General features: G+C 39.0%; 1 protein-coding gene across 3 annotated transcripts in view; it reads right to left on the bottom strand.

Moving 5' to 3' along the window:
• Positions 1–427: 427 nt before the first annotated feature.
• fndc3ba (fibronectin type III domain containing 3Ba) overlaps positions 428–22,850 on the bottom strand; it is an 88,626-nt gene continuing 66,203 nt past the window's right edge. For all 3 annotated transcript variants that reach the window (XM_080870703.1, XM_080870705.1, XM_080870704.1), the window contains exons 18-27: positions 22,356–22,474; positions 21,690–21,795; positions 20,830–20,996; positions 20,086–20,199; positions 19,167–19,316; positions 17,248–17,528; positions 12,817–13,035; positions 8,871–9,037; positions 7,158–7,285; positions 428–5,005 (exon numbers count right to left, since the gene is read on the bottom strand). In XM_080870703.1, the coding sequence (XP_080726829.1) occupies positions 4,694–5,005; positions 7,158–7,285; positions 8,871–9,037; positions 12,817–13,035; positions 17,248–17,528; positions 19,167–19,316; positions 20,086–20,199; positions 20,830–20,996; positions 21,690–21,795; positions 22,356–22,474 (1,763 nt within the window). In that variant the 3' untranslated portion in view covers positions 428–4,693. The remainder of the gene's footprint in view (positions 5,006–7,157; positions 7,286–8,870; positions 9,038–12,816; positions 13,036–17,247; positions 17,529–19,166; positions 19,317–20,085; positions 20,200–20,829; positions 20,997–21,689; positions 21,796–22,355; positions 22,475–22,850) is intronic.

Genomic DNA, 22,850 nt, shown 5'->3' with positions numbered 1-22,850 from the left:
TACACTCACCTCAAATCCTTGAACCCTAAGTGACAAATTAAAGGCAAAAACTATTATATTAATGATTTGCGGTGAAATTTCAAATGAATTACAGTGCTCGTAAGATGAGCTCTCCAGCTGAGTAATTCTAATTTAAACCCTAATATTATAAATATTGATTATCAGTACTCTATGTTTACAACAGTACACAAAGATGATGCAGATGAAATGACAATAATGACCCTCTTATTAAATCTGAAAGATACAAATCAATACTGCCACAGAGAATGTCAGAAGTGTGTTTATACTTGTTTCTCCACCCTATATTGATGTATTCAGCTGGTTTGGGAAGTCCTATCCAAAAAAAGAACAAACCAACAAACTGCAGAGCATCATTGTGTTGAAGCGTAATGTTGACATTCAATAAACAGTGCAATTAAAGACAGAAAAAAATTAAAACATTTATTGGGCATAAATATATTATATATACGCTACCGATACAGTTACGTCTTACATACATAGGGTAGTATTTGCAAAAATCTATACATTAAAATTGATATGGCAGTTTCTTTTATATAATGCATATGAAATTGTCTAACATTTACAATACAAGAAGAAATGCATGAATTTCTTTTTTTCCTCAATTCGTAGACCATGACAACGTTGGAATGTTTATTTTTTAATTGTGAGGTAAAAATATGTTTCTGTTTTTGTCTTACTTAAAAAATAGTTAAATACCTGTGAGTCTCTGTATGTTTGTCAAATCGCCAATCTCTCAGTCAAAATCTCTACATGTACAAAACATTCAAAAAAAAAAAATGATCAGAAGGCACAGACGTGGGGTTGCTGGGCAAAACATTGTCTCTCACTCTTGACATACCCGCCAAATGTACAGGACCTGCAGGGTGGTGAGTAGGGAGGCTGGGGTTCTATAAAATCACCTGTATTTGAGGGGAAAAAACGCAAAAAAAACCCCCAACAATGCACATCAAGGGAGTACCCTGCCCACAAACACAGTGCCTTTTTGTTAACACTGTGCTAACCTTGGACTATTTAACACTAGCATAACTGGCCTGACAATGACCATACACCAAGCAAACCTCTGCTCTTCCACTGGGGAATTAAGGCTTAAAAGGGGGTAGTGTTGGGCAACATAACATCAGGAGTTTAAGGAAAGGACACCTCACAAGTCACCTGTCAATTACAATGCAACAGGCAGACACAAGATGAACACATCAGACAAAGGCACCATACTCCCTATAAACTTTCCTTTCTTTGTGGCTGTACTGTGCATTCTGCAGAGAGCGCCCCAGTAATGCCAATGTCACAGTGATGCCAATAACAGAATAATGCCAATAAAAGTAACAGACAGTGTTGGCAGTAGAGTTTGGAATAGAGCAAAGGATCGCGTTTCCTATCGCTCATATTTACCTCATCAAGCCTAATGCTTGGCATAAAAAAGTGCTTCAACTCTGTTAGTCATAATGAATTTACCCTCTTCTTCTATAGCTCTATAGATATCTCTGTATATCATCTCTTAGCAATGTACGGACACAAAAAAGCTCACTACTGTTATACCAGCACAAGCCTGAAAAAGGATTTATCAATATTATTATTTTCATCATCTGCCGGAAACCATCGTATGATTGTTTTTGCTTTCTTTACCTTTCAGTGTGAAATCAGGTTGTGTAAAAATTAAAAAACGGGAAAAAAAACTCCACCGAAAGGGGCTACACATTTCATAATGGCACATTTTGCTTTACAAAACAAAACAATAAAAGATAATATGAAAAGAAGAAATATCACAGATCAAGTTAATGTTTTTTTTTCCTTTAGAAAGAATAATGATAATAGTCGTAATGCTGTGTCGCTGCAGAAGAACATCTCAGAACCCTTTAGACGATTCAAAACGCAACAACTAGTGGACATAAAAAGTTTGCACTTTGGCATTAAAACAGTAAAAATAGATATCAGAAGCTTCATTATAACACTAATCAGAACAAAAGCCAAAGGCAGCAACGTTTATCCCAAAACAGATGACTTGAATTGACCATAAGACCTGGCTTGCTACATGTTTCTCTAAGCGTTTCAAGAACTGCTTGCCTGTGCACAGCCAAAACAGGAAATGTAAAAAATAAAATAAAATAAAATAAAAATACATAGGCAATTTGGTTAAATGTTTGAAACGGCAATGATAACTGCAATTCATGGACTGATGAGCTACAGGTTCCCAACAGCTGTAAGAAAAATACTTAAAGGGTTACTGAGATAAGGAATGCTGGCCTTAATCATACAATCTAACATACATCCATTAAAACAAAAGAAAAAAAAACATGCTACAAGAAAAAATTAGTATATAACTACACTTGTCTCTTAATCTTTTAACAATAAATAAATGAAGATTGCACTGTAATTGGCATGTAAAGTACTGTATGCAAATATATAGTATAAATAAAACCTAGAAAAGAACTCTACCTTTACTTTCCCACCAACTTTGGCAAAGGTTTTTTAAGCTAGTAAACCACTTTACTTACTGACACAAACAGGAGCAAGGCACAGCACAGACAGAGCACAAGATACAGCATCAAAAATGAGAGAACAAAGGGAAGGAAGAGAGAAAAAAAGAAGAAAAGAAGCTAAAATGATAAATTATCATGATGACAGCAATAGGGATGACAAGATTAGATCTCCCCTCTGTGAGGCCTTATCCCTGAGGTACATTACAGGCTGCCAATCAGAGCTAATCATTACCTCCGTCTCCCATCCAATCCCTTTTACTCCCTGCACCCCATCCGACAAACATGTCACACATTAATTACGCTGGTCAGGGTGACTTCTTTGGATTATCGGGGCATGTATTGGGTTGTACCTTGGCTTTGTTGCTTCGGGTTGGGGTTAAAAAGGGTTTTGGGGACTTGGGTGGGAGGTGAGGGGCTGTTATGTGTGTTAGAATGCCCTGTTCTGATGAGTTGTGTCCTGTCAAAGGCTTGTTTGGTTAGTGAACATTAGTTCAAGTCCTCAGAGAACATGTCCGTCTGAGGAGAGACCACAGACTTGCTACTGCTCTGATTACATATCAATAAAGCACCTTTTAATAGAGAGAGCGAGAGAGAAGAGAGGGAAAGTGAGAGTAGTGCATGGGCAGACAGATGGGATGGATCGAAAGCAAGAGAAAAGTGGCCAGAGCAAAAAGGGTAATTACAGATAATCACGGGTGGGAAATGAGAAAAGAGGAGAATAGACTTTAAATGCATCAATTGACAGGCTAGCCGGAAGGAGAAACAGCTTTAGCATTGCTCTGGCTGGCTAATTCTTAGTGGGGGCTAAAGCACAAGCTAACTCCTAATGGCTTTCCTAGTTAACACCCATACAGCTCTGAGAAGGCCGGTTAGCTGGCAGACTGTTAGCACCTCTGGGTCAGTGGAGCTACGTACATATCGCTAGTAAAGCTACAGATAAATAGGCTGGAGCAATGGTATTTGAGATGGTAGATTAAAGAAGAACTGACCAATGGCCCAAAATATGCTCAGCCCAGCCCTTTCCTTGTCTGCTGCAGCCGATCACAACCACAGCCCGGCTCCCCAAAGCCAGTTTAAGCCTCACAAACCAATACCTTCAAGGGCTCATATTCTGAACCAAGACAAGTGTTTAAGGGCTCCTTCAACTAAATGTGCAAGCTGCTGAGCTGACCTCAGAGCTGCCGTCTATGAGCACCTAGAGTCCACTATTCCCCCTTTTACACTGTACTTCAGACCTTACATTGCCATCACTTATATTACATCAATTTATAGCATCATAGTATTTGCTATAATATACATATCTATATATAGAGTTCATATATTAGATTACTGGTTTTCCATTCTTTTGTAGATATAATAAAATCAAAGGATAGCAGCATCTTAAACCATACATGGATTGCATCACTTTGGTAGCGGAAAGAGTGAATGAGTGAATGTAAAAAGCTAAGCAGATATGTGATTTACTTCTTAGGATGAAATGTCTTTCTCATTGTCATTGCATTAGTGTAATTGGATATGTGTGCAAGGTTATGCATGTAAGTCTGCACCTTTGTCTGTGCACTGGGTATTTGTCAGTCTGCATGTGAGAACGGGTGCAGATTGCGTGAAATGTCTGACAGCCTGTAGAGTTGTAACAAACTGGGTAAGTAAGAACAACTAAAGCTTTGAAGGCCTACACTGGAATATGGCTGAATGAATAAAGACTACAGCAAAAAAAATGCAAATTAAACACTGAAAAATAAACCAAAAAAGTAAGGCAATGACCATCAAGAAATATATGTTCTCTAAGTGAATATGTTTTAAAAAGATACAAAATAAAAACATGCAAGTCAGTCTGGAGAGCAACTGTTTTGCTCACAGCTATTTTAAGGCTTGATTATCAGCTTTCTTTCCCAAACGAGGTACAACTCAGACAAGGCTTCCCTCGACAGAAATCCTTAACAAATGAGACGGACAATGGTATGAAGACAACAGAGACGGAGAGGGAAAAAGTCCAAGGTGAGTGAAGGCAAAAGACAACAGGAACAAGGTGGGAAAAGCCTGAATCAAAAAATAACCAAAAAAAATCATAGATAGCGTTGAATGTACATCTCAAGTGTTTGTTTTGATTTCATTCGGTTCTTTCATAGATGTTTTTTAAAGTTTTTTTTTCTGCGATTTTGCTTTCTCTTTCTATCCTATAATTAAAAATTCCCTCACTTCATGAAGAAGTACTGTAGCAAGCAGGCCATGAGGATGGAGAAGCCTGCAAACACACACACAATCAGCGCCGCAAAGCGCTCGTCGCTCGAGATCAGGCCCGCTCCTTTGCCTGCTTCCACGGCACACTGCTCTCCTGATGATGCTGCCTCCTGGCGACGCAGCGTGAACAAAGAGGAAGGGCTCAGTGGTCCACACAGCTCCTGGCACGTATCCTGGCAACGGCGGCAGGCACCCACACGGAAACGGTAGTCTGTGTTGCTCTGGAGACCGGAGATTTGAAACACACCCTCCTCTCCCTTGAAAACCTTTGAAGGCAGGAAAGAGGTGAAAAAAGTTTTACAGCTGACTTGGATAAGAAAGACATTTTAAGAAAGAAATAAGATAAGCGCAAAGGACGCAGATTTTCATCCAACTAAAAAGCATAACATGCTCCTGAGTGAAATCATTTTAGCTAGAAAACAGACATGCATGCTCACGTAAACTCATATTTTATTCAAAGAACACAGAAAAACAAAACAAATTAGATGTTTAAACTGTGAAAATTTTAAGAAATTTGGAATTTAATGGTAGCAACATTTAATCCTCTTTTACCAACTTAGTAGATTTGTTGCTCAATTTTTGGGAGAGGAATGTTCTTCCTATCATTCTTATTTGATAGGTTTCTAGGTGTGCAACAGTCCTCATTAAGGTCTTCTTTGGTGTATTTTGTTTCTCATGATGTGCCAGACGTTTTCAGCTGGTGAAAGGTCTGGTGAAGAGGCAGGCCAGTTCAGCACCCGGACTCTTCTACAAGAAGCTGTCCAGGAGACATCTTTTTAATGACCACCCTTAAAAAGATGTCTCCTGGATGGGAGCATATGTTGCTCTAAAACCTATATATACACCTTTCAGCATTAATGTTGTCTTTCCAGATGAGCAAAGTGCCAGTTTCCCTAGGCATTATTGGGCTCCCATACCCTCAGGCATACAGGATTTTGAACTAAGCGCTGATAACAAGCCAAATGGTCCCTCGCTTCTGTAGTGTGGAGGACGTATCATAGTATCATTCAAGTTTCCTGAAAAGAATTTCAAATTTGTCCTCCCACAGAACAGTTTTCTACTTTCATGTTAACAACATTTTTACATTTTGCTTTTTCTTTGCACGATAGAGTTTTAATCTGCATTGGAACTGTGTTCACAATGATTTCTGGAAGAGTTCCTGAGTCCTTACAGTGTAATTGATGTTACTGCAGTGCTGCTTGAGAGCCGAAAGATCACAGGCGAGGATCACACCGAGATTCTCCAGATTCTCAGAATCATTTCAAGATATTATGTACTGTAGATGATTGGATACTAAAAGTTTTCACCATTTTATATTGAAGAACATTATTATGAAACTGTTCCACGATTTGATGATGCGTTTTTTTTGTTTTGTTTTTTTTGGGGGGGAGGGGGTGTATTCGCAGACTGGTGAATTCTCCTTCTAGCTTTGCTTCTGAGAAACTCTGCCCCTCTAAGATGTCATGTTACTGACATTTTGCCAATAAACCTAACTAGTTGCAAAATGTTCCTCCGGCTGTTTCTTTTTAGCACCACTTAGTTTTTTCGGTCTTTTGTTATCTCCACCCAACTCTTTTGAGACCTGTTGCTGCCGTCAACTTCAAAATGAACTAATATTTTTTGATGAAATAGTAAAATGTCTCCGTTTAAAATTTCATGTCTCCTATGTTCTATTGTGATTAAAAAACATGTTTAAGACATTTAAATGACCGCCTTGTGTTTTTCTTTGCATTTTACAGGGTAGAGTTTCTTTGGAATTGAACTTGTAGAAAGGTAAGTGGTGTTTGTGTCAAAGGAGAATGTGTGTAGACAAAAAACACCATTTAATTTTTAGTGCTGCAGTAGAAGAAATGGTTTGATAAAGGTGCACTGAACTTTAGCTGTTAGACTCTCAAACTGACGAGAGGTAAATATAACTGAGTGCATTTACTGGTCTTCTCATAAAGAAATAAAAAAACCCAACAAAAATAAGGAAAAACAACCCCCCCAAAAAAGAACACAAAATGTTAAAAGCAGCATCTGATAACATATGTCTGCACAGGTTTTATCTACTTATGAGAGTGCAGTTCTTCCCACCAACCATTCTGTAATTCAATAACAGAAGTTGAAATGGCCCTGAAGACAAATAACCTTTTGTCTACCTGCCTGCCCACCGCTGCAGCTGTGAGCAATCAAATCCTATATTTCCAGGTGCAGCAGACTCTTCCTGAGATACTTCTGTTTTGTAATTTTCATTAAAAGTATTTAATACCTCTCAGCAGGGGGGATGTATATGAGGGAAGTGTTCACACATGGGTATTTTACTCTTCTATCAAATGTCAAAAGAAAATTGAATTAATTAATTCCAGCAGCTTCCTAGTGTTTAGATGAACTGGACAGCTCTCATGTAAGACCCGTTTACATGTGTGTGTTACAAACCTGTTTGTATTCTGACTCACGTCCCACCAGCACCTGGAGCACATAGCTCACAGGGTCCCCCCTCATTGGTGGAATAGTTTCCCATGTTATCTCACACATGTTCCCCTCCAGCTGGTGCACTCTGGGAGCTGTTGGAATTAATAATAACAAATCATTATCTCATATACATGACTGCATATCGTTAAAAGACGCTTGCAAACAGATGAAGAGTATAATTAGAACACCATCTCTTGTGAAGTCAAGAAATGGTGTTTATCATTTTACAACATTTAAAATGTTGTAAATGGCCTGCATTTGTATAGCGCTTTTCTAGTCCCTAAGGACCCCAAAGCGCTTCACACTACATTCAGTCATTCACCCATTCACACACTGGCGATGGCAAGCTACATTGTAGCCACAGCTGCCCTGGGACGCACTGACAGAGGTTGTAAACAGTAAAGTGTAGATAAACTCACAGTTCAGTGATTTGCCAAACACTTAAAGCCTATATTTAACTGAAAACATTAAGAAGATAACTTATCCAGAGCTGAAACTTGATTCAGCATATAGAAAAAGTGGTATAAAACTGGGTATAAAAAGAGCATACCCAAGAAGGTTCATTCTTCCGTGAAACAGTGCAGCAAAACACTTATGATTGAAGAACAACATTTTTCAATATGGAACTGCGACGACTTTGGGGATATTATAATGTATAATAGAAAAAATACATCATATAAATGTAAGGCTTATCTTAGGGCCAATGTTCATTTAGGATGAACTAAAACAAAGCAGAAGAAACAACTGAAATCTATCAATCAAAAATAGGAAACCGAGAAACATATATATGAATATAAATAGTGAACATCAGCTACAACAAAGTGAGTCATGAAATTCATTTTGTTTTTCAGTTGTAACATTTGTTATGCACTGCAATCAAATCCTTGGGGATTAATGTCATTTTACACTGTAAATTACAATGTTAACAACAACGATGTCATTTTGACTGCAATAAACTGCTGCATTAAATACAAAACACATTTTACTAACTGCTTTGATAACCAAGTATCTATATGTTGATTCATCTCAACATCACCTGCTCTTTATAGTTTCAAATGAATGCCTGACCCTTTTAGATGGCGTACACTGCTATGAGCTTTACAGAAGCTATTCGGTCCCTCGAGTGGGTTTATGGATATATCAATGCTATGCGGCACAGCTACCATCATACTTTGTAGATATATCCAGAGAGGTTACCCCTTACTGCAATTATTGGAGCTGTAATAAGCCACCCCCTCTCTTACAGTAACAATCAGATGCTGGAGGCAATAATCAGGCAGGCGACAGTAAAATTCATCACTAAAAGCCAAAAACAGATGCATTTGTTGCATGCGTAAAGCTTGATTTAATCCACGTAGAAGTGGCAAACATTACTGTATGCATGGATACTCGTGCACTGGTGTGTTTGCGTTGCTCTGCCATCATATGTGAAATTGAGCTGACATTGGTGGACTGGTAGGACATCTTCACATGATCTGACCCCTGAAGATATTTAAAGTTAGATTTACCTAAATAGAGGACTGTGCGTTTTAATATGTCTGATAATTCCCCACTAATATCCCTACGGCACAACTGTACGATCTGAAAAGGCAGCTGGTGTATAGCTAGTGATGAAGACAGGACTTCTTTGTGTGAAATGTGTTTGTGCACAAAGACATTTTCTCCGCTTCGGTTTACCTTTCAGGGCAGGGGGTATAGACTTGGTGGTGCAGAACGTATGCGTGTCAGAAAAAGGACCCTCCCCAGCATCACTGATGGCCTGTATTCTGAAGCTGTAGCTGCTGGACTCGGTCAATCGCTGAACCTTGTAGGTGTGGCTGGGACCACGGTAGATTGTCACAAACCTAAACAGGGAACATAATGAAGAAGGAGAAATAAACAATAAGATGTAAATCTAAAAAAAAATTTTAAAAAGGAAGGACGGTTCAATGTGACAGAGGGAGCACTGACAGGCCTAGGCATGAAGGATCACTCCATCAGAGATAAAGGAGAAATGGTGAAGGGAAGTGAAGGTGATGGTGTTATGAATGGGTATAAGAAGGGAAGAGTTATGACAATAGAGAAAAACATGGTTAAACATCCATCCATCTATCCATCTAATTCAAGGTCGTTGGGGGCTGGAGCCGATCCCAGCTGTCAATACGGCTGAGGCAGGTTACAGCCTGATCATGTTGCCATCTTATTGCAGAGCACGGTCAAACAAGAACAGTAAAAAGTAAGGCACAAACACTTAGATACCCACTAATCACTAACTTAGTTATAAGGACTGATAGACCATGTTTGTGACTTGATATAGTTTAACTCAGCACAGCAGGCGTCACAAGAAAAATGATGAGCAGCTCAGCGGTGAATGTGAATATTTTAACACAATTATATGTTAACCTGAGGTAAGATTAACTTCAGAAATAAAATGTGGGGACCTTGAAAAGCAAGAGGAGCAGCAGAAGAAAAGAAAGCACCTTAAAAAAAAAGATAGAGATGATTGATGAACACGCAGGACAAACAGTGGCAGGCTATAGTCACAAATCTGATGAAAATGAGCACCAAAAGCATTCCTGGCTGGCTCGATGGACAGATTCATGGAGTGGGAGAGATAAAAGCAGGAAAAGTCTGGGAGATAAGTGAATGTGAGCCGAAGAGGGGTTATTTATCTCAGCAATCAGCTTTGCAGCAAAATAAGGTAAATGTCTAGGTGGCAAAGGAAGCCATGAAGCAGAGGAATGAGAAAAGAAAGACAAAGGGAAATGGTTAATGAACAAGAGAAGAGGCAGTAATAGAAGAGTAAAGTCGCAGGAGGATGCAAGGGAGAGAGAAGTTAAAGCAGAAGGATAGGTGATTGAGAATTAAAGGAGATGATGATAATGTTGAAGAGAGAAAAGAGAGTGCGAGACAAAGAGGAGAGGAGAGAGGTCACGGTTTAGTGGAAAGCTATAACTCCAGATGAGCTCTTTATGTAGCTGCACTACAGAAGTGATGTGTTTCTCTGGCTGATATATGATGTTATTAAACCTTGGCCTTACTGGTGGGCCATACAGTTAACACGTGCAGCGATCAACTGCATGGCTTAAAAAAAACAAACAACTAATGCATTAACTTTTCCATCATCAGGAGCTATGACCTCTTCGCAGTCGACCAGACATAAATGGTAAGATATCAAAATAATTAACATTTAGCACAGCACAAACAAACAATAAATACCCTTGCACAAAAAAATCACTAGGACATAGTTAATGAGATGAATTGCCCTGGTGCTGACCAAAAGCTGACCAATTAACTACAACATGGCAGAGCAGAGGGCAGGATGAGAGAGGTCAGAATGTAATGAAACAATCTGTTATTGTTCTACTGCAGACGTCATCGTGTAAGAAGAATAAAGCCCTTGAACTACACTGCCCCGTGTTGTCATGACATTCTTGCAACTCTCAGATTTGACACAAGGCATGTCAGTGGGTAACATGGATGAGAAGAGGGAGAAATGAATGGAGCACAGGAAACAAGTGAAAATAAAAAGCCCTGACTCAGGGAGGACAGCGCATGAGCAACAAGTCTGCAAACAGGGAGATAAGAAAAAGAAAAATTAGTCTGAGCAAGCAAGGGAAAGGAGGATGGGAAGGTACAAGGATGAGAAATAAATAATGGCAACAATAATGGGAACCGGAGAACACTTTCTTTATCATCATAAAATAGAGGAATGCTTGGGTTTACTGAAAAATAAAGGAAGGGTAAAAAATGCCAATGCAGGGGAAATAATTCCTGAAAGGAAGCACACATTCATTGTCAGAATCTCCACATTCGCAGTCACCTGTCTAACAATAAACCCCGATTAATAAACATGAATTAAATCAGAGGACAGCAAGAGACAGAGGAGGGGAGGAGTCAAGGTCAAAAACATAAGTGTAATATCAGAAATGATATTTGCACAGATTATTGCTGGCTATTCAATATGTTTGTTTACAAAGCTAAATACTTCAAGATTTCATTAGTTCCCTGCTTTCAATGTGCCCTTCCAATCTCGCTTATTATGTCAGCAGTGAAGCTTCTGGTTGCCATGGCTAACTCATACTAAAAAATAAAAACCCTTCTAATTCATTTTAACAGAGCGTGATGAGAAAGAAAAGGGGAAAGCAGAGCAGCGTAGGAGGAGTGCCCTGTAAATCTTCTACGTCCATTCTTAATTTTATATGCCTTTGCACACAAATACACAGTGTACAAGAAACTGTGATGCACCACTAACCACTTATACCACCTTTTTTTAAAAACACATTTAAAATATAGATGCCAGTGATCGCAAGGTACCCTCCCCACACACTGCTCCCCGAGAGCTGCACTGGTGGCTGCCCACTGCCTCACTGGGTGAATGGGTTAAATGCAGAAAAGTATTTTCCCTATGGGGACTAACACATACACATTCTTTCATTTAAATGAGCCACTCCTCATCCCTAAGTCTACAGCATAAACACTTGGGGAAAAAAAAGACAAATTAACCTTGAGTTTAGTTGCCAACTATGTTTAATACTCCAACTCCTATAACTTCATCGGGTGCATACAGACACATGCATAATATACCTAACTGCATCCAAGCGTGATTACAAAGAAAGAAAAATGTACATAAATATGCACAAACATTACTGTGGCAGTTAGAAAAGGGTAAACAAAACTGTGAAAGCTGTTTGCATTTGGTATGGCAGAGAGCGATCGCATACCTCTATGTTTGTTTATGTGTATGTGTGTCACAGAAGCTAACAGACCACAGCCTGCCAGTTAGGGACCCATCTGTCAGTTATGGTACCCATTCCAAGGGTGTCAAGGTGCCAGCTTGATACAGCCAACCCTTAATTCAAACACTGATAAGGGCCAACCAGAAGGATAAAGGAGGGAGCTAAACAAACTGACAGTTGGGCAGACGGGCTGGTGCGATGCATTACAGATACTCTTAGCTCTAGCTACTTGCAAAAATTCCCTCCTCCTGAACTTTTTTTGCCCCCAGATGTGTATTTGACTCCCTGTCCATGATTATTTTCCATCCTCTCCTCCTCAGTCTGCTAACACTATCTTTCCATTTCTCTTTTTATCGCTGCTGTCTGACCAGTCAATTCAATGAAGGCTTGATTGTTGGGGGCTGCATCCCTGCTGTGTCCAGCTCCACTCAACATGACTACTCCCAGGTACATCTAGTTACTGCACACAGAGGAAAAGGCACAGATCCCCACAAGTACCTTTAATGTTAAATGCACACACTCCCTCGGCTCCCCTCAGCTGCTCTGGTTTTGTCCTCCTAGTATTTGTGTGTTCTTCTCAATGATGTGCATATTTTTAACCTGGGTTCTAATTTGATCAATTGACTAGTTATAGGGTGAGAAGTCCTCTGAGGGCAACATCATAGTTTCAATCCCTTGTTACACATGAGGTTCCATAGATAAATGCAGACTATCGTTCTGTCTATTGCTGTCATAGAGACAGGATTAGTAGGTTAATTCGGTGTTCCACTTTTTGTTTATAAATGGGTAAATATAAGCTTCAAGTCCAAGATTTTAATGTGTTGTTTAAATAAGCTGGACTCAGCCCATTCCCTCAAGTAAACAATGATGATGGAGCAGTATAAACTGGTCCATGTATACTCCACCTGTGGTTCTTGTCCTCCATCTGTAGTGTGTAGACCATGTCATCAGCAAGCAGAGCACGTGTGTGGCTGGTGTTTTCGCCCCACTTGAGCTTCAGGCTTTGAGGGCCAGCCGCTGAGCATTCGAGTGGGGGCGGCGGTGGCGGGAGAGGGCGTGTCCTCACGATCAGTGGTAAACTGTTGGGACTGGAGCCAATGGCATTCACTGCCTGGATCTGCACACTAAAAATCATGGGAGAGAGCGAGAAAGAGATAGAATTTATTTGTTGAATATTGCACTGTAAAAATGTTTATTATTATTTTATTATTTATCATCTTATATTGATTGGATTTTTGTGGAAATGTCTCTAGAGATGAGAGCCAAACAAGCCAGCATTTAAATTTTACTTGAGCATGTGTGCACTGATTTAAGATCACAAGCCAAAGTACGTGACCGTGAAAGTGCTGTACCATGCAACCTTGAATGCTCTCCATGTATTTGCAGACCTATCTGTCCAATGCTGGACACTAATGTGGTATATTAGCTTTGACCTTGGATGTTTGTGGATCCTTTTGCCTGTTACCATTCTCCTACGTACTCTGCATGATAAGCCTTAAATTTGTCAGACTTCCTGGTCCACATTTTCCCTAAATGTGTACCAAGTTAGGTAACTGCTATCACTGCTACAGGGTGTTTTAGACTATTTGTGCTAAAGAGAGAACTTAAATACTACAATGTATTCCCTAAAACATAATTATAAAGATTATAAATGACAGAGAAACATCATTTTAAGCACATGCATTTGAACTCGTATGCCAAAAATATATGGACTCAACTGGACACAAAGACACACACAGCTGCTAATTAAAGAGAATTGGGAGAAATGGATTTCTGTTTTTCAAACTCCCCTGCCGCCTTTCTTCCAGGAAGCCCCCCCTCTGTTCTTCGCGGTTTTTCTGTCAGTGTCTGATCAGCTTATTAGCATCAATATCAGAGGTCCTCAGCTAGTTGGTATCCTTCTTCTGACATTTAACCACTGATTCTTTGTAACTGCAACCTTTCATTATAATTCATGCAGCTTAGGTAAACATTTTTGTGTTTGTGTCTGTGAGGTAAAGGGCAACATGTATCTATCCAGTGGATAATTAAGGATATGGATAAAAGATAATAAGAGATTGTGAACAACGTAAAGATAAGGCTTAGCTTTTGATGATAGGTGGGGCTACATTTAGATATGATGAGAGTGAACGTGAATGTTTATTTGTTAGCCCTGTGATGGACAGGCAACCTCTTCGTGTTGTACCTTAACAAACTTTCATCTTAGGCTCAGAACAGATGCAGTTTATTTATTTATTTTTAATTTATGATTTATTTTTTTTACACTGTCAAGAGAAAAAAACTAGGGGACAAGTAATTGAATAATCTTGAGACTATAATTTCACCAGTGCAAGAACCTCTGACTGGTAAATTATTTAAATCTCACCTCAATGACTCCAAGAAAATCACTAAAGTGAAAATACACATCTAATTTTAGAGGACAAATTGAACTCTCTCCTTTACTTGAAGTTAAGGTTGACATTGTTGATAATACAGAATGCACCTTCTTTGCACTGCAGCTTTACTTAATGTGTATTCTGTCATTGATGACTAGACCACAAGTATACACTTAAGGGTTTTCTTTGGGGTTTTCTTTTTACTTTAATATGGTTTTGTTATTTATTTGGGGCAAAGATGCAGGAAAGATTTTCAAATCTTGTATTTTGAAGGAAATATTTTAAACTCCATTGACAGAAAATGCAAGTCATCTTAAATCTATATAGATATTTAATTTACAAATATTTAATGTAACTATATTTAATGTTTTATAATTTAGCGTATTGTATTGTTGGCGGGAAAAAACTAAAAACGAATTTCTTTGTTTTAAAAAACAAACATATGTTTCCTTTTTCATCGGTTTAGAACAAAAACTGAAGTCTAAATACTAATACATAACAATAGTGTGTTTAACCTCCAAGCTGCAAAAAAAATTGTACAAATGTGGGTGCGCACACACACAAACAGCCACAAAAACACACAAATGTTTACTGTGGTCCTTTACAAGGCCACACAGTCAAAGAATATCTGAAGTACAATTCCTGTCGTAAATAACAACCAGAATTATAGCTATTTGGACACACAAAAACTCCCACAGATTCTCTCAAATGCACACAAACACACGCACGGGATCACACATGTTCTGTCTCACTGGCAGCCATTATGCAACAGAGCACAGTGACACCGGGTCAAAAACAACCTCAGAATGAAAACAATGGTGCGAGATCACCCTGCCTCTGCACATGTCACCTTACCTTGGATAACCTCTCCCTGTTTGTCTTTTTTAATTAGAATTCAAAGAACTTGCTGCACAATCATATGCATGCTCACAAACACACTTACAAGCAATCACAGACAAGCGGGATCACAACAACGCTGTGCATAAAGATGATTAAGGGGCTGTTTACTGCTACTTGAGTACATGTTTGAGATCCAAGCTCATGCAATCATCAGCTCCTGAACTCTCTGCCCCCCTCTCACGGACAATCCGGTTGTTCAGTGATGACGCGACGAATCCTACTTCCGGGTCTAAAGTAGTCTGCGTTTAATATGGCTTTTGTGTTGTTAACATGTTTAATGTTATGTATTTTCTTCTATTTGATCTCAAAAAGCTCCTAAAACAGTCAGTGATCACTGTTGACCTCCCTCGGCTTTTATTACCGCTAATCATTTATTTAAGCTCAGTTTTTAAAACCTTACGATGTAACTACAGCCCAGCCCATGCAGCAGTATATGAATGACTAACCTCGTATTGTGGATGGATTATCTCAGTTGTTCTCCTGGCTGAAGTTTGGTCCTTTTACAGCATCCTGCCATGCGATTACATTTGTTCCTGACCACCGAGAACACTCACATTAACTTTTATCGAGTGGAAAAAAAGTTAGCTTGTTTATATTATGCTAACATAGCTGTGTCGCTAGCGGTCACGTAGCACATCATTATATACCAGCTAGCCCAACTTCAGTAACCCTACAAACGTCACTGCTGTTTAGTTTTCTGTCTTCATTTATGCTGGAAGTGATAGCAGAGCTGTACGTTTTAATTTGTTTCCAAAACCCCACAGTCAGGACATGCTATATTGTATTTAGATAGAAGCTAGCGAGCTAACTCCCTGCTAACTTCTAACTCCGTTAAATGTCATAAATTCCGTTTTCATGGATGCCTGGATGTTAAACTCAATTGTTACACCTGGTAGAGCAGAACGCTGATCATTTTATTAAAGATGAAAGACTTTAGACAGTTTTTCAACTCTCAGTAATGCCATAGTGATCGTTTGATATATGGACCTGCAGCGGAGTTTAGACCCAGACACGGCTAGTGACGTCAGACTGAACAACCGGATAACCATATCCAACTTCTTAATAGCAATGAACTGGTCTGCATTGGTGCATCATATCTTTATTCTCTTCCCCCTCCTGCCCCCCCCCCCCCCTCTTTCTTAAATAGATAACTATCATATCTGATATCATATCTCACAGTACAATAATATTGAATGGGTTGCATTGTTGTATTTTGTCATGTTTCTCAGGTCTTTGTCTGAATTTCTACGAACATTATTGCTAAGGATTGTCTTATTGCATTGGAGTCACACTGGGTTAAATATGTACACTTGGGTTTTAAGGGGTATTTATTATTTTCTTCTTTTTTTTGGGTTGTATGGAAGCCCCAAACGCAATTTCATTGTTCTTGACAATGACAATAAATAAATAAATACTAAAAATACTAAATACTAATGCAATCATCAAACATTTTACCCCTATTTAAATACAGAATGTGTATAAAAAAATAGATGTAGCCTGCTTGTCTGTATGAAAAGAAGCCAATGCAGAAGCTGTAAAACCTGCATTCTCCAAATGGCCAAAGGAGACAGATTGTGTAAAATGAGCTAATGAACCCGCTTCTTACACCCAATTTATGCTTCAGTGGGAAATTTACATCATAGCCTAAGACATAACTGTAAACCCCTCTGAACCCAATGCCGTAATCTCCAACATAACTTGATGTTGACCTCCCGACAAATCTAACTGTCCTCTATTCTCACTACTTTTCTGCTGTGATTTTTGAATTCATCAGTGATAAAATAGCAATCATCCCCCCAGTATAATAGATAATTATAGGATCACTATAACGAATTATAAATATTAGCAAATTCGTAGAAGGATATCAATGAAACTATTGGAACTGATGTGAGGGAAGGTACAAAGAAGTGGAAAAATTAGAGCGCCAAATATGTTTGCACCAGCATTTTATTTCTTTCTATGGGCTGGCACCGCATATGAAAAAATGGGACACAACCACACGGTAATTAACATGTAATGCACCACACACAAGCATAAATGCTTTGGTTTAGCTATCATTACCTGTATTCACTGTCTGGCTGCAGGCCTGTGACAAGGTGAGTTGTCCGTGAATCCACAGTGATGGTTTGGTCGTCCAGGGTGATGACGTAGGAGGTAATCTCGGCCCCGTTACAGTTTGGCTCCTCCCACTTCAGGTGGAGGCAGGTAGACGGGGAGTGGCCTGTCTCTGAGGAGGTCGGGAGATCCAGGGGGGTAAGGGATGATACCTGGTCAGGATTTGTAGCTGGGGTCTGGAAACTGCTCTGCTCACTATATGGACCAGCACCTGCCTGATTGACCGCCTGAGTGGGAGACACAGAAACACAGAGGGGGTGAGAGAGATTGAAGAGGGGGGGAAACTGCTGTGATTGATAGTGCTGAGATAGAGGATCCCGGTGATAGAACAGAGGTGAGGAGAGGGATAAAAAGAAAGGGATAAGTGAAGACTAAAACCAAGGCAGACAGATGATGGTTAACAATAAGAAGGGAAGAAGATAAATATGAAGGGATTTATTAATAAGCACAGGACAAAGAGCAAGACAACGTTAAATGGGAGGGACTGATATAGAAAACTGAATAGACAAGAAAACTAGCAGAAAGACATGAATTCAAATTAGTTTGAAAGAGCATTAATCCTTTACTTGTGCTGTCAAACACATTAATATTCAGCTCAAGTATCCACTATTAAATGCCTTTCAATCGCTCGTTGTAATAGTCACCTTCATTGCCTCTTACAGACTTCGAGAGGAGGAAGGAAGGACAAAATTGGTATTTTATATACATCTTGTCCATTCGGAAAGCTTGAACTAAAAATAAAAAATGTAGATAAATTGCTTCCTTCCATCCATTTTTGAGCCTTGTAATAGTTACATGTAAAAAGCAACATTCATGGATTAAATGTACTTAGCAAATCCAAGCAGATGAGCAGTGTTTGTTTTCTTGTAAAAATGCACTGTAGCCACTTTCCAAAAACAGCCAAGCACCATTCACGAGTAGATACCCAGGAGAAGGAATCTACAATGTGCACTTATATATAAATCCTTGACGGTTTATCTCAGCATTAAACTATCTAGATAACTCTGGGTCCAGCAAGAAAAGTTATACTTCAGTAGTTTCTCGGATTTATCCTCAGCTGTCAAATTCATTTTGCAGAGGCTAGAAAAACACATAGAAACTGATTTAACTTATCCTTACGTTGGCGTCCCCCCATTCAAAGCATTCTCATAAAACAAGTGCGTGTCAGGTTGTGCAGATTTGAAACACTGCTACAGAAGATGAACCAGTACAAGTTCATTCAGGTATAGAACGTATGGAGTCACACAGACTTCAACCAAGTCAGCGCCTCTGGTGTGATCCATTCCTGCAATCTTCTTAAGGTGTACAGATATGAACACACAGGCGTACACTTCTAGTGCACAGAGACAAAGAGAAATCACATACATGTAGAAAAGCAATTATTAGGATGGTAGGTTGACCTTGGATTGTCAACCTATTAACTATTAACCGATTATAAATAGTCCTATAGAGATGTGAGCCATAAAGCATGTTGTTATTGGATTCATAGCTTCAGAGGGTACAAGACAGAAAGGGAGTAAGGGAGAGAGTTAGACAAACAGAAGGAGAAGGAGAAAGACGGCACTTATTTATGCACCACATTGAGGGTCAGAATACAAACTGAATCAATGACCATTAATCTTTCCCTGGAGTCTGAGTGTTTGTGTTGCAGCATCTTGGTTTCATGTTTCCAGGCTGAATTTTTGTCGCGCTCACAATTCAGTTATTTCTTTTGTTTCTGGAAGTGCTTATGTTCCATAAACTAGTACGTTCTTCTTTTCTCATTGTCAGTTTAACTATGCATGGCTTCAACAAAAGTGAATGTTGTATGCCTGTCTATGTTCATCTAAATCCACTGTAGGGATATCTAGTAGTGTGTGCACTACCTGTAGCCTGCAGCAGTAATTTGTGGCAGGTGTCAAATCTGACAGTTCACACTGCGTGGCAGATCCGCAGTAGATGAGCTCCATGGGTTCATCTTCCCTCGCCCACTCCAAACGATATTCAGAGATGTCTGTACCCGAACCCTCAGGGCTCTGCAATAGAAACACAAAATCAGCTCAATGGAATTAACAGATACCTGAAAGTTAATGGATTCAGGTCTTGTTTTGCAAACCCAAAATGAAAAACAAGATTATTTTTTTTTCCATCTAAACTTAAGTCTATTGAGGTAGGTAAGTATTTGGACCCACATTTATTGTCATTTAACCTTGGTAAATCACCACAGCAGATTTGAAATCAAATGATCAAGATCTGATTAAAGTGCAGACTAAATTCAAAGGTTTTAACAAAAGTACAGCATTAACTGTTTAGAAATTAAAGCCATTATAACCATGCATAGTCTGATAGTTATACCATGGTTGCATAGTTACTGGCCAGGTGAGGCCTGTTCCTTAATTTTCCAATGACAAATTAGGTATATAAATCAAAAGTGTGCAACCTTCATTTGGTATATTTTCAGTGGAATATGTGGAGTATGGGGACCAAAAAATGATGAATGTGACTATTAGTCTGAAAAACAAAAAAAGATACCCTTTAAAGTGATAGGAAAAAAACTTTAGGAGTGGCCAAATCAGCAAGCTGGTATATTCTTAAGAAGGAATGAGCCTGCTAAGCAACACCAAAAGGCCCAAAAGATGACTTTACTACTTTTTTTTTATTTTAAACAGTAAAAGGGAGCTAGAGCTCTTTAGCAGTGTTAAAAAATGTGGCCTGTCTTTTTATATTTGCTTGTCTGTTTTTTGTTCCTTCCATACACTGTTTATTTCCTTTGATAAATGCAGCTGTGTTTTTGGTTTGCCTCACCTCCCAGTTGAGTGTTACACAGGTGTTACTGGTGAGTGTGATTATGGGAACTCCACACTGCGCAGGAGGACCCGCTGCAGTCGTCACCTCTGTAGGCTCAGAGTATGGTCCGTACTAAGGGAGACACAGATCGATTGACACAAAATAAATGAGAAAGTTGAATCATTTAGACAGTAAAAAGTTTACAAAAGCTGAAAATCAAATTCTAATCCCAAACTGAAAAGCTGTGAAATATAGACACAGTCATCTTGTTCAATAAGCAACAGTGCTGAGGTTTTGGCGCCATCTAATTCACTTTCAGGTGACCGGATAATCAAAACAATCAAATCTTATAATATTAAGTTAATTTTCTAGGGCACACTGATCCAACTACTCAGTGTCTGTGTCTACACCTACGGTTTTAAGTTGAATTTTCTGCTTGTTGCTTAATATTGGATGTGTATTAAGAGCTCCCAAGTTTGTGTGCTCAATATGCAGAGCAAATTTCAAAGCCATAAGTAAACAAATGCTATTTAATTCAATATTTCATGCTTAGCTGTTATAAAACATCCCTTCTTTTATAGGCTGACCTATTAAAGTGGCTGGATCAAGCTTCAAAAGGTTTCAGCTACGCTTTTCTGTTGTTCTTTAATAAGTTTTATGGTCTAGCCTGGTGAATTACCAGATCGTCATGGCTTTCATTTATTTATTTTCATTTTTATTATTGATCACACTCTTGCTTTGAAAAGCCAGACAGTTTCTTACCCCAGCCTCATTGGCAGCCCTCAGTCTGAAGCTATATGTTGCACCAGGAAGCAAACTAGCGACAGTGCACTGTAGCTCCGAGCCATGATACACCTTCGTTGGCTTGGCGTCTCCCTCACTCATCTCCAGACTGTACACACACTCCTCACACACTCCCTCAGGGGAGTCTAAGAAGATCAAATAAGAGAGAGCGATAAGAAGAAACATTTACAGTGAAACTAACCACAATACATGAATTGTGATGAAAATACACAATACATATGTCACGATATCTTGTTACACATAAATTCTTAATGATGTATTCAGTATTTCACAAGCTTTTTATACTGCTTACAGATTAATACACAGGGTATATTTTGAATACTTTCTAGGGGTTTTTCCCCATAAACCTGGTGCTATTCTCTGCTTGCAGAAAGACAAAAGTAATAAATAATGGTGACAGTGGGGAAAACCCTCCAATACTTTATGTTTGACCTTCAGCTCGAGCCAGTAATTGCAGCTGCAGCAGTGCCTGAATGTGAGCTGATTAGAGACATGACCAGCTGTATTAAACTGGTAAAAGAAAGAACTTCCTCAGCATGGCAGGCTGGAAGACCTTTTCCTGCCAAGAGATAACAGTACTAATCTACAATAATAGGCTGACATTAGGAGAGTTAAGTCAAATATGAGGCTAGGTTAGGCATTTAATGAGCTAAATTAGGGCTCAATTAGGCTGAAACGTGGTTGACTCGACTTACATTAGAATTGGCCAGGGAAACATATTAAACGGCCAGAAGGTGATTTAGCTGCCTTATACGAAAATAATTCGAATATATTCTAGTAAATAAAAGTAAACAGGGTGCGTGTATGCCTGAACTCACCCCATTCTAACTGCACCTCCTTGTGTTTGGCTTTACCGACAATCCTTGGCGGCTGGCAGGGCCCTGGTGGGACACTTAATGTACGGACTGGAACACTACCAGTGCACTTAAAGAGCAAAAAATAAAAGGTACAAAAGACAATTACAGATAGGCTTCATTATTGGTGTACATGTATAATTTTAGGAAAGATTACTGAAAAGATTGTTTGACAACAACAACTATATTTTTCAGTGCAAAATATCTTTTGAAATTCCCATCATATTTAGTGAGCGGGTACTTCATGTCCCTTGGTACCTATGGAGTTGAATGAACAAAAAGTTTGTGGAGTTCCTCAGGGCTTTATTCTTGGACCTCTCCTATCAAACAGACTTTTTTTTTTTAACTTAGATTATAGAATATTGCTATTTTTGTATTATTGTTATGCAGATGACATACAACTGTACATATTAGTGTAACCTCAGACTGACAGTTTACAACACTCACTCAAAAAAATTGACTACAATTTATTATTGGACGTGCAAAAACACACAACTGAACTTAGATGGGCCTGAAACTGCCCCCATTGCCTTAAAGAAAAAAGAAACATATGTATGTTTAAATATGTATATCTATGTGTGTGTGTGTATTGCTGAAATTTGTGTATGCATGCATGTATGTGAATCTTACTGGGCTGTGTCCTCCGGTGGTGATACTACACACACGTAGGTGATAAACGGTCCCTGGTCTCAGTCGCTCACACACACACTGTGTTGCCGGACCACTGTACGCTACTTCCCATTGGTTTGCTGCACACACACACACACACACAAAACAAGGAATTACACTAAAGCACATACACATAATCAGCTGCTGTTTTGTACATATTTCTGCAGTTTCCAGAAACAGAATCCCACTGACAACGCTTTGTTTCTGTTCTGCTGTTGATGGATTGCGTATGCCTGTGAAATATAATACTCTCCCTGTGAAGCAGCACTATGCCGTGCAAATATAGGCCTTGTTTACATCACAGCGTAAATTTCCTAGCAGAAGTGTATTGTGTTTCTGTAATGCATAATACTATGTTATCTCTACAGACTGAATGTACCTAAAAGTGAAGTTTGAATAAACCTAATATGGCAGAGTCATTCGTTTCAATGACCACATCTTTTTAAGAAGAAAAAG

The sequence above is a fragment of the Rhamphochromis sp. 'chilingali' genome, assembly GCF_963969265.1.
Source record: "Rhamphochromis sp. 'chilingali' genome assembly, chromosome: 21".
Lineage (NCBI taxonomy): Eukaryota > Metazoa > Chordata > Actinopteri > Cichliformes > Cichlidae > Rhamphochromis > Rhamphochromis sp. 'chilingali'.
Note: the sequence above shows the minus strand (reverse complement) of the source record. Positions and strands in the feature narration are given on the sequence as shown.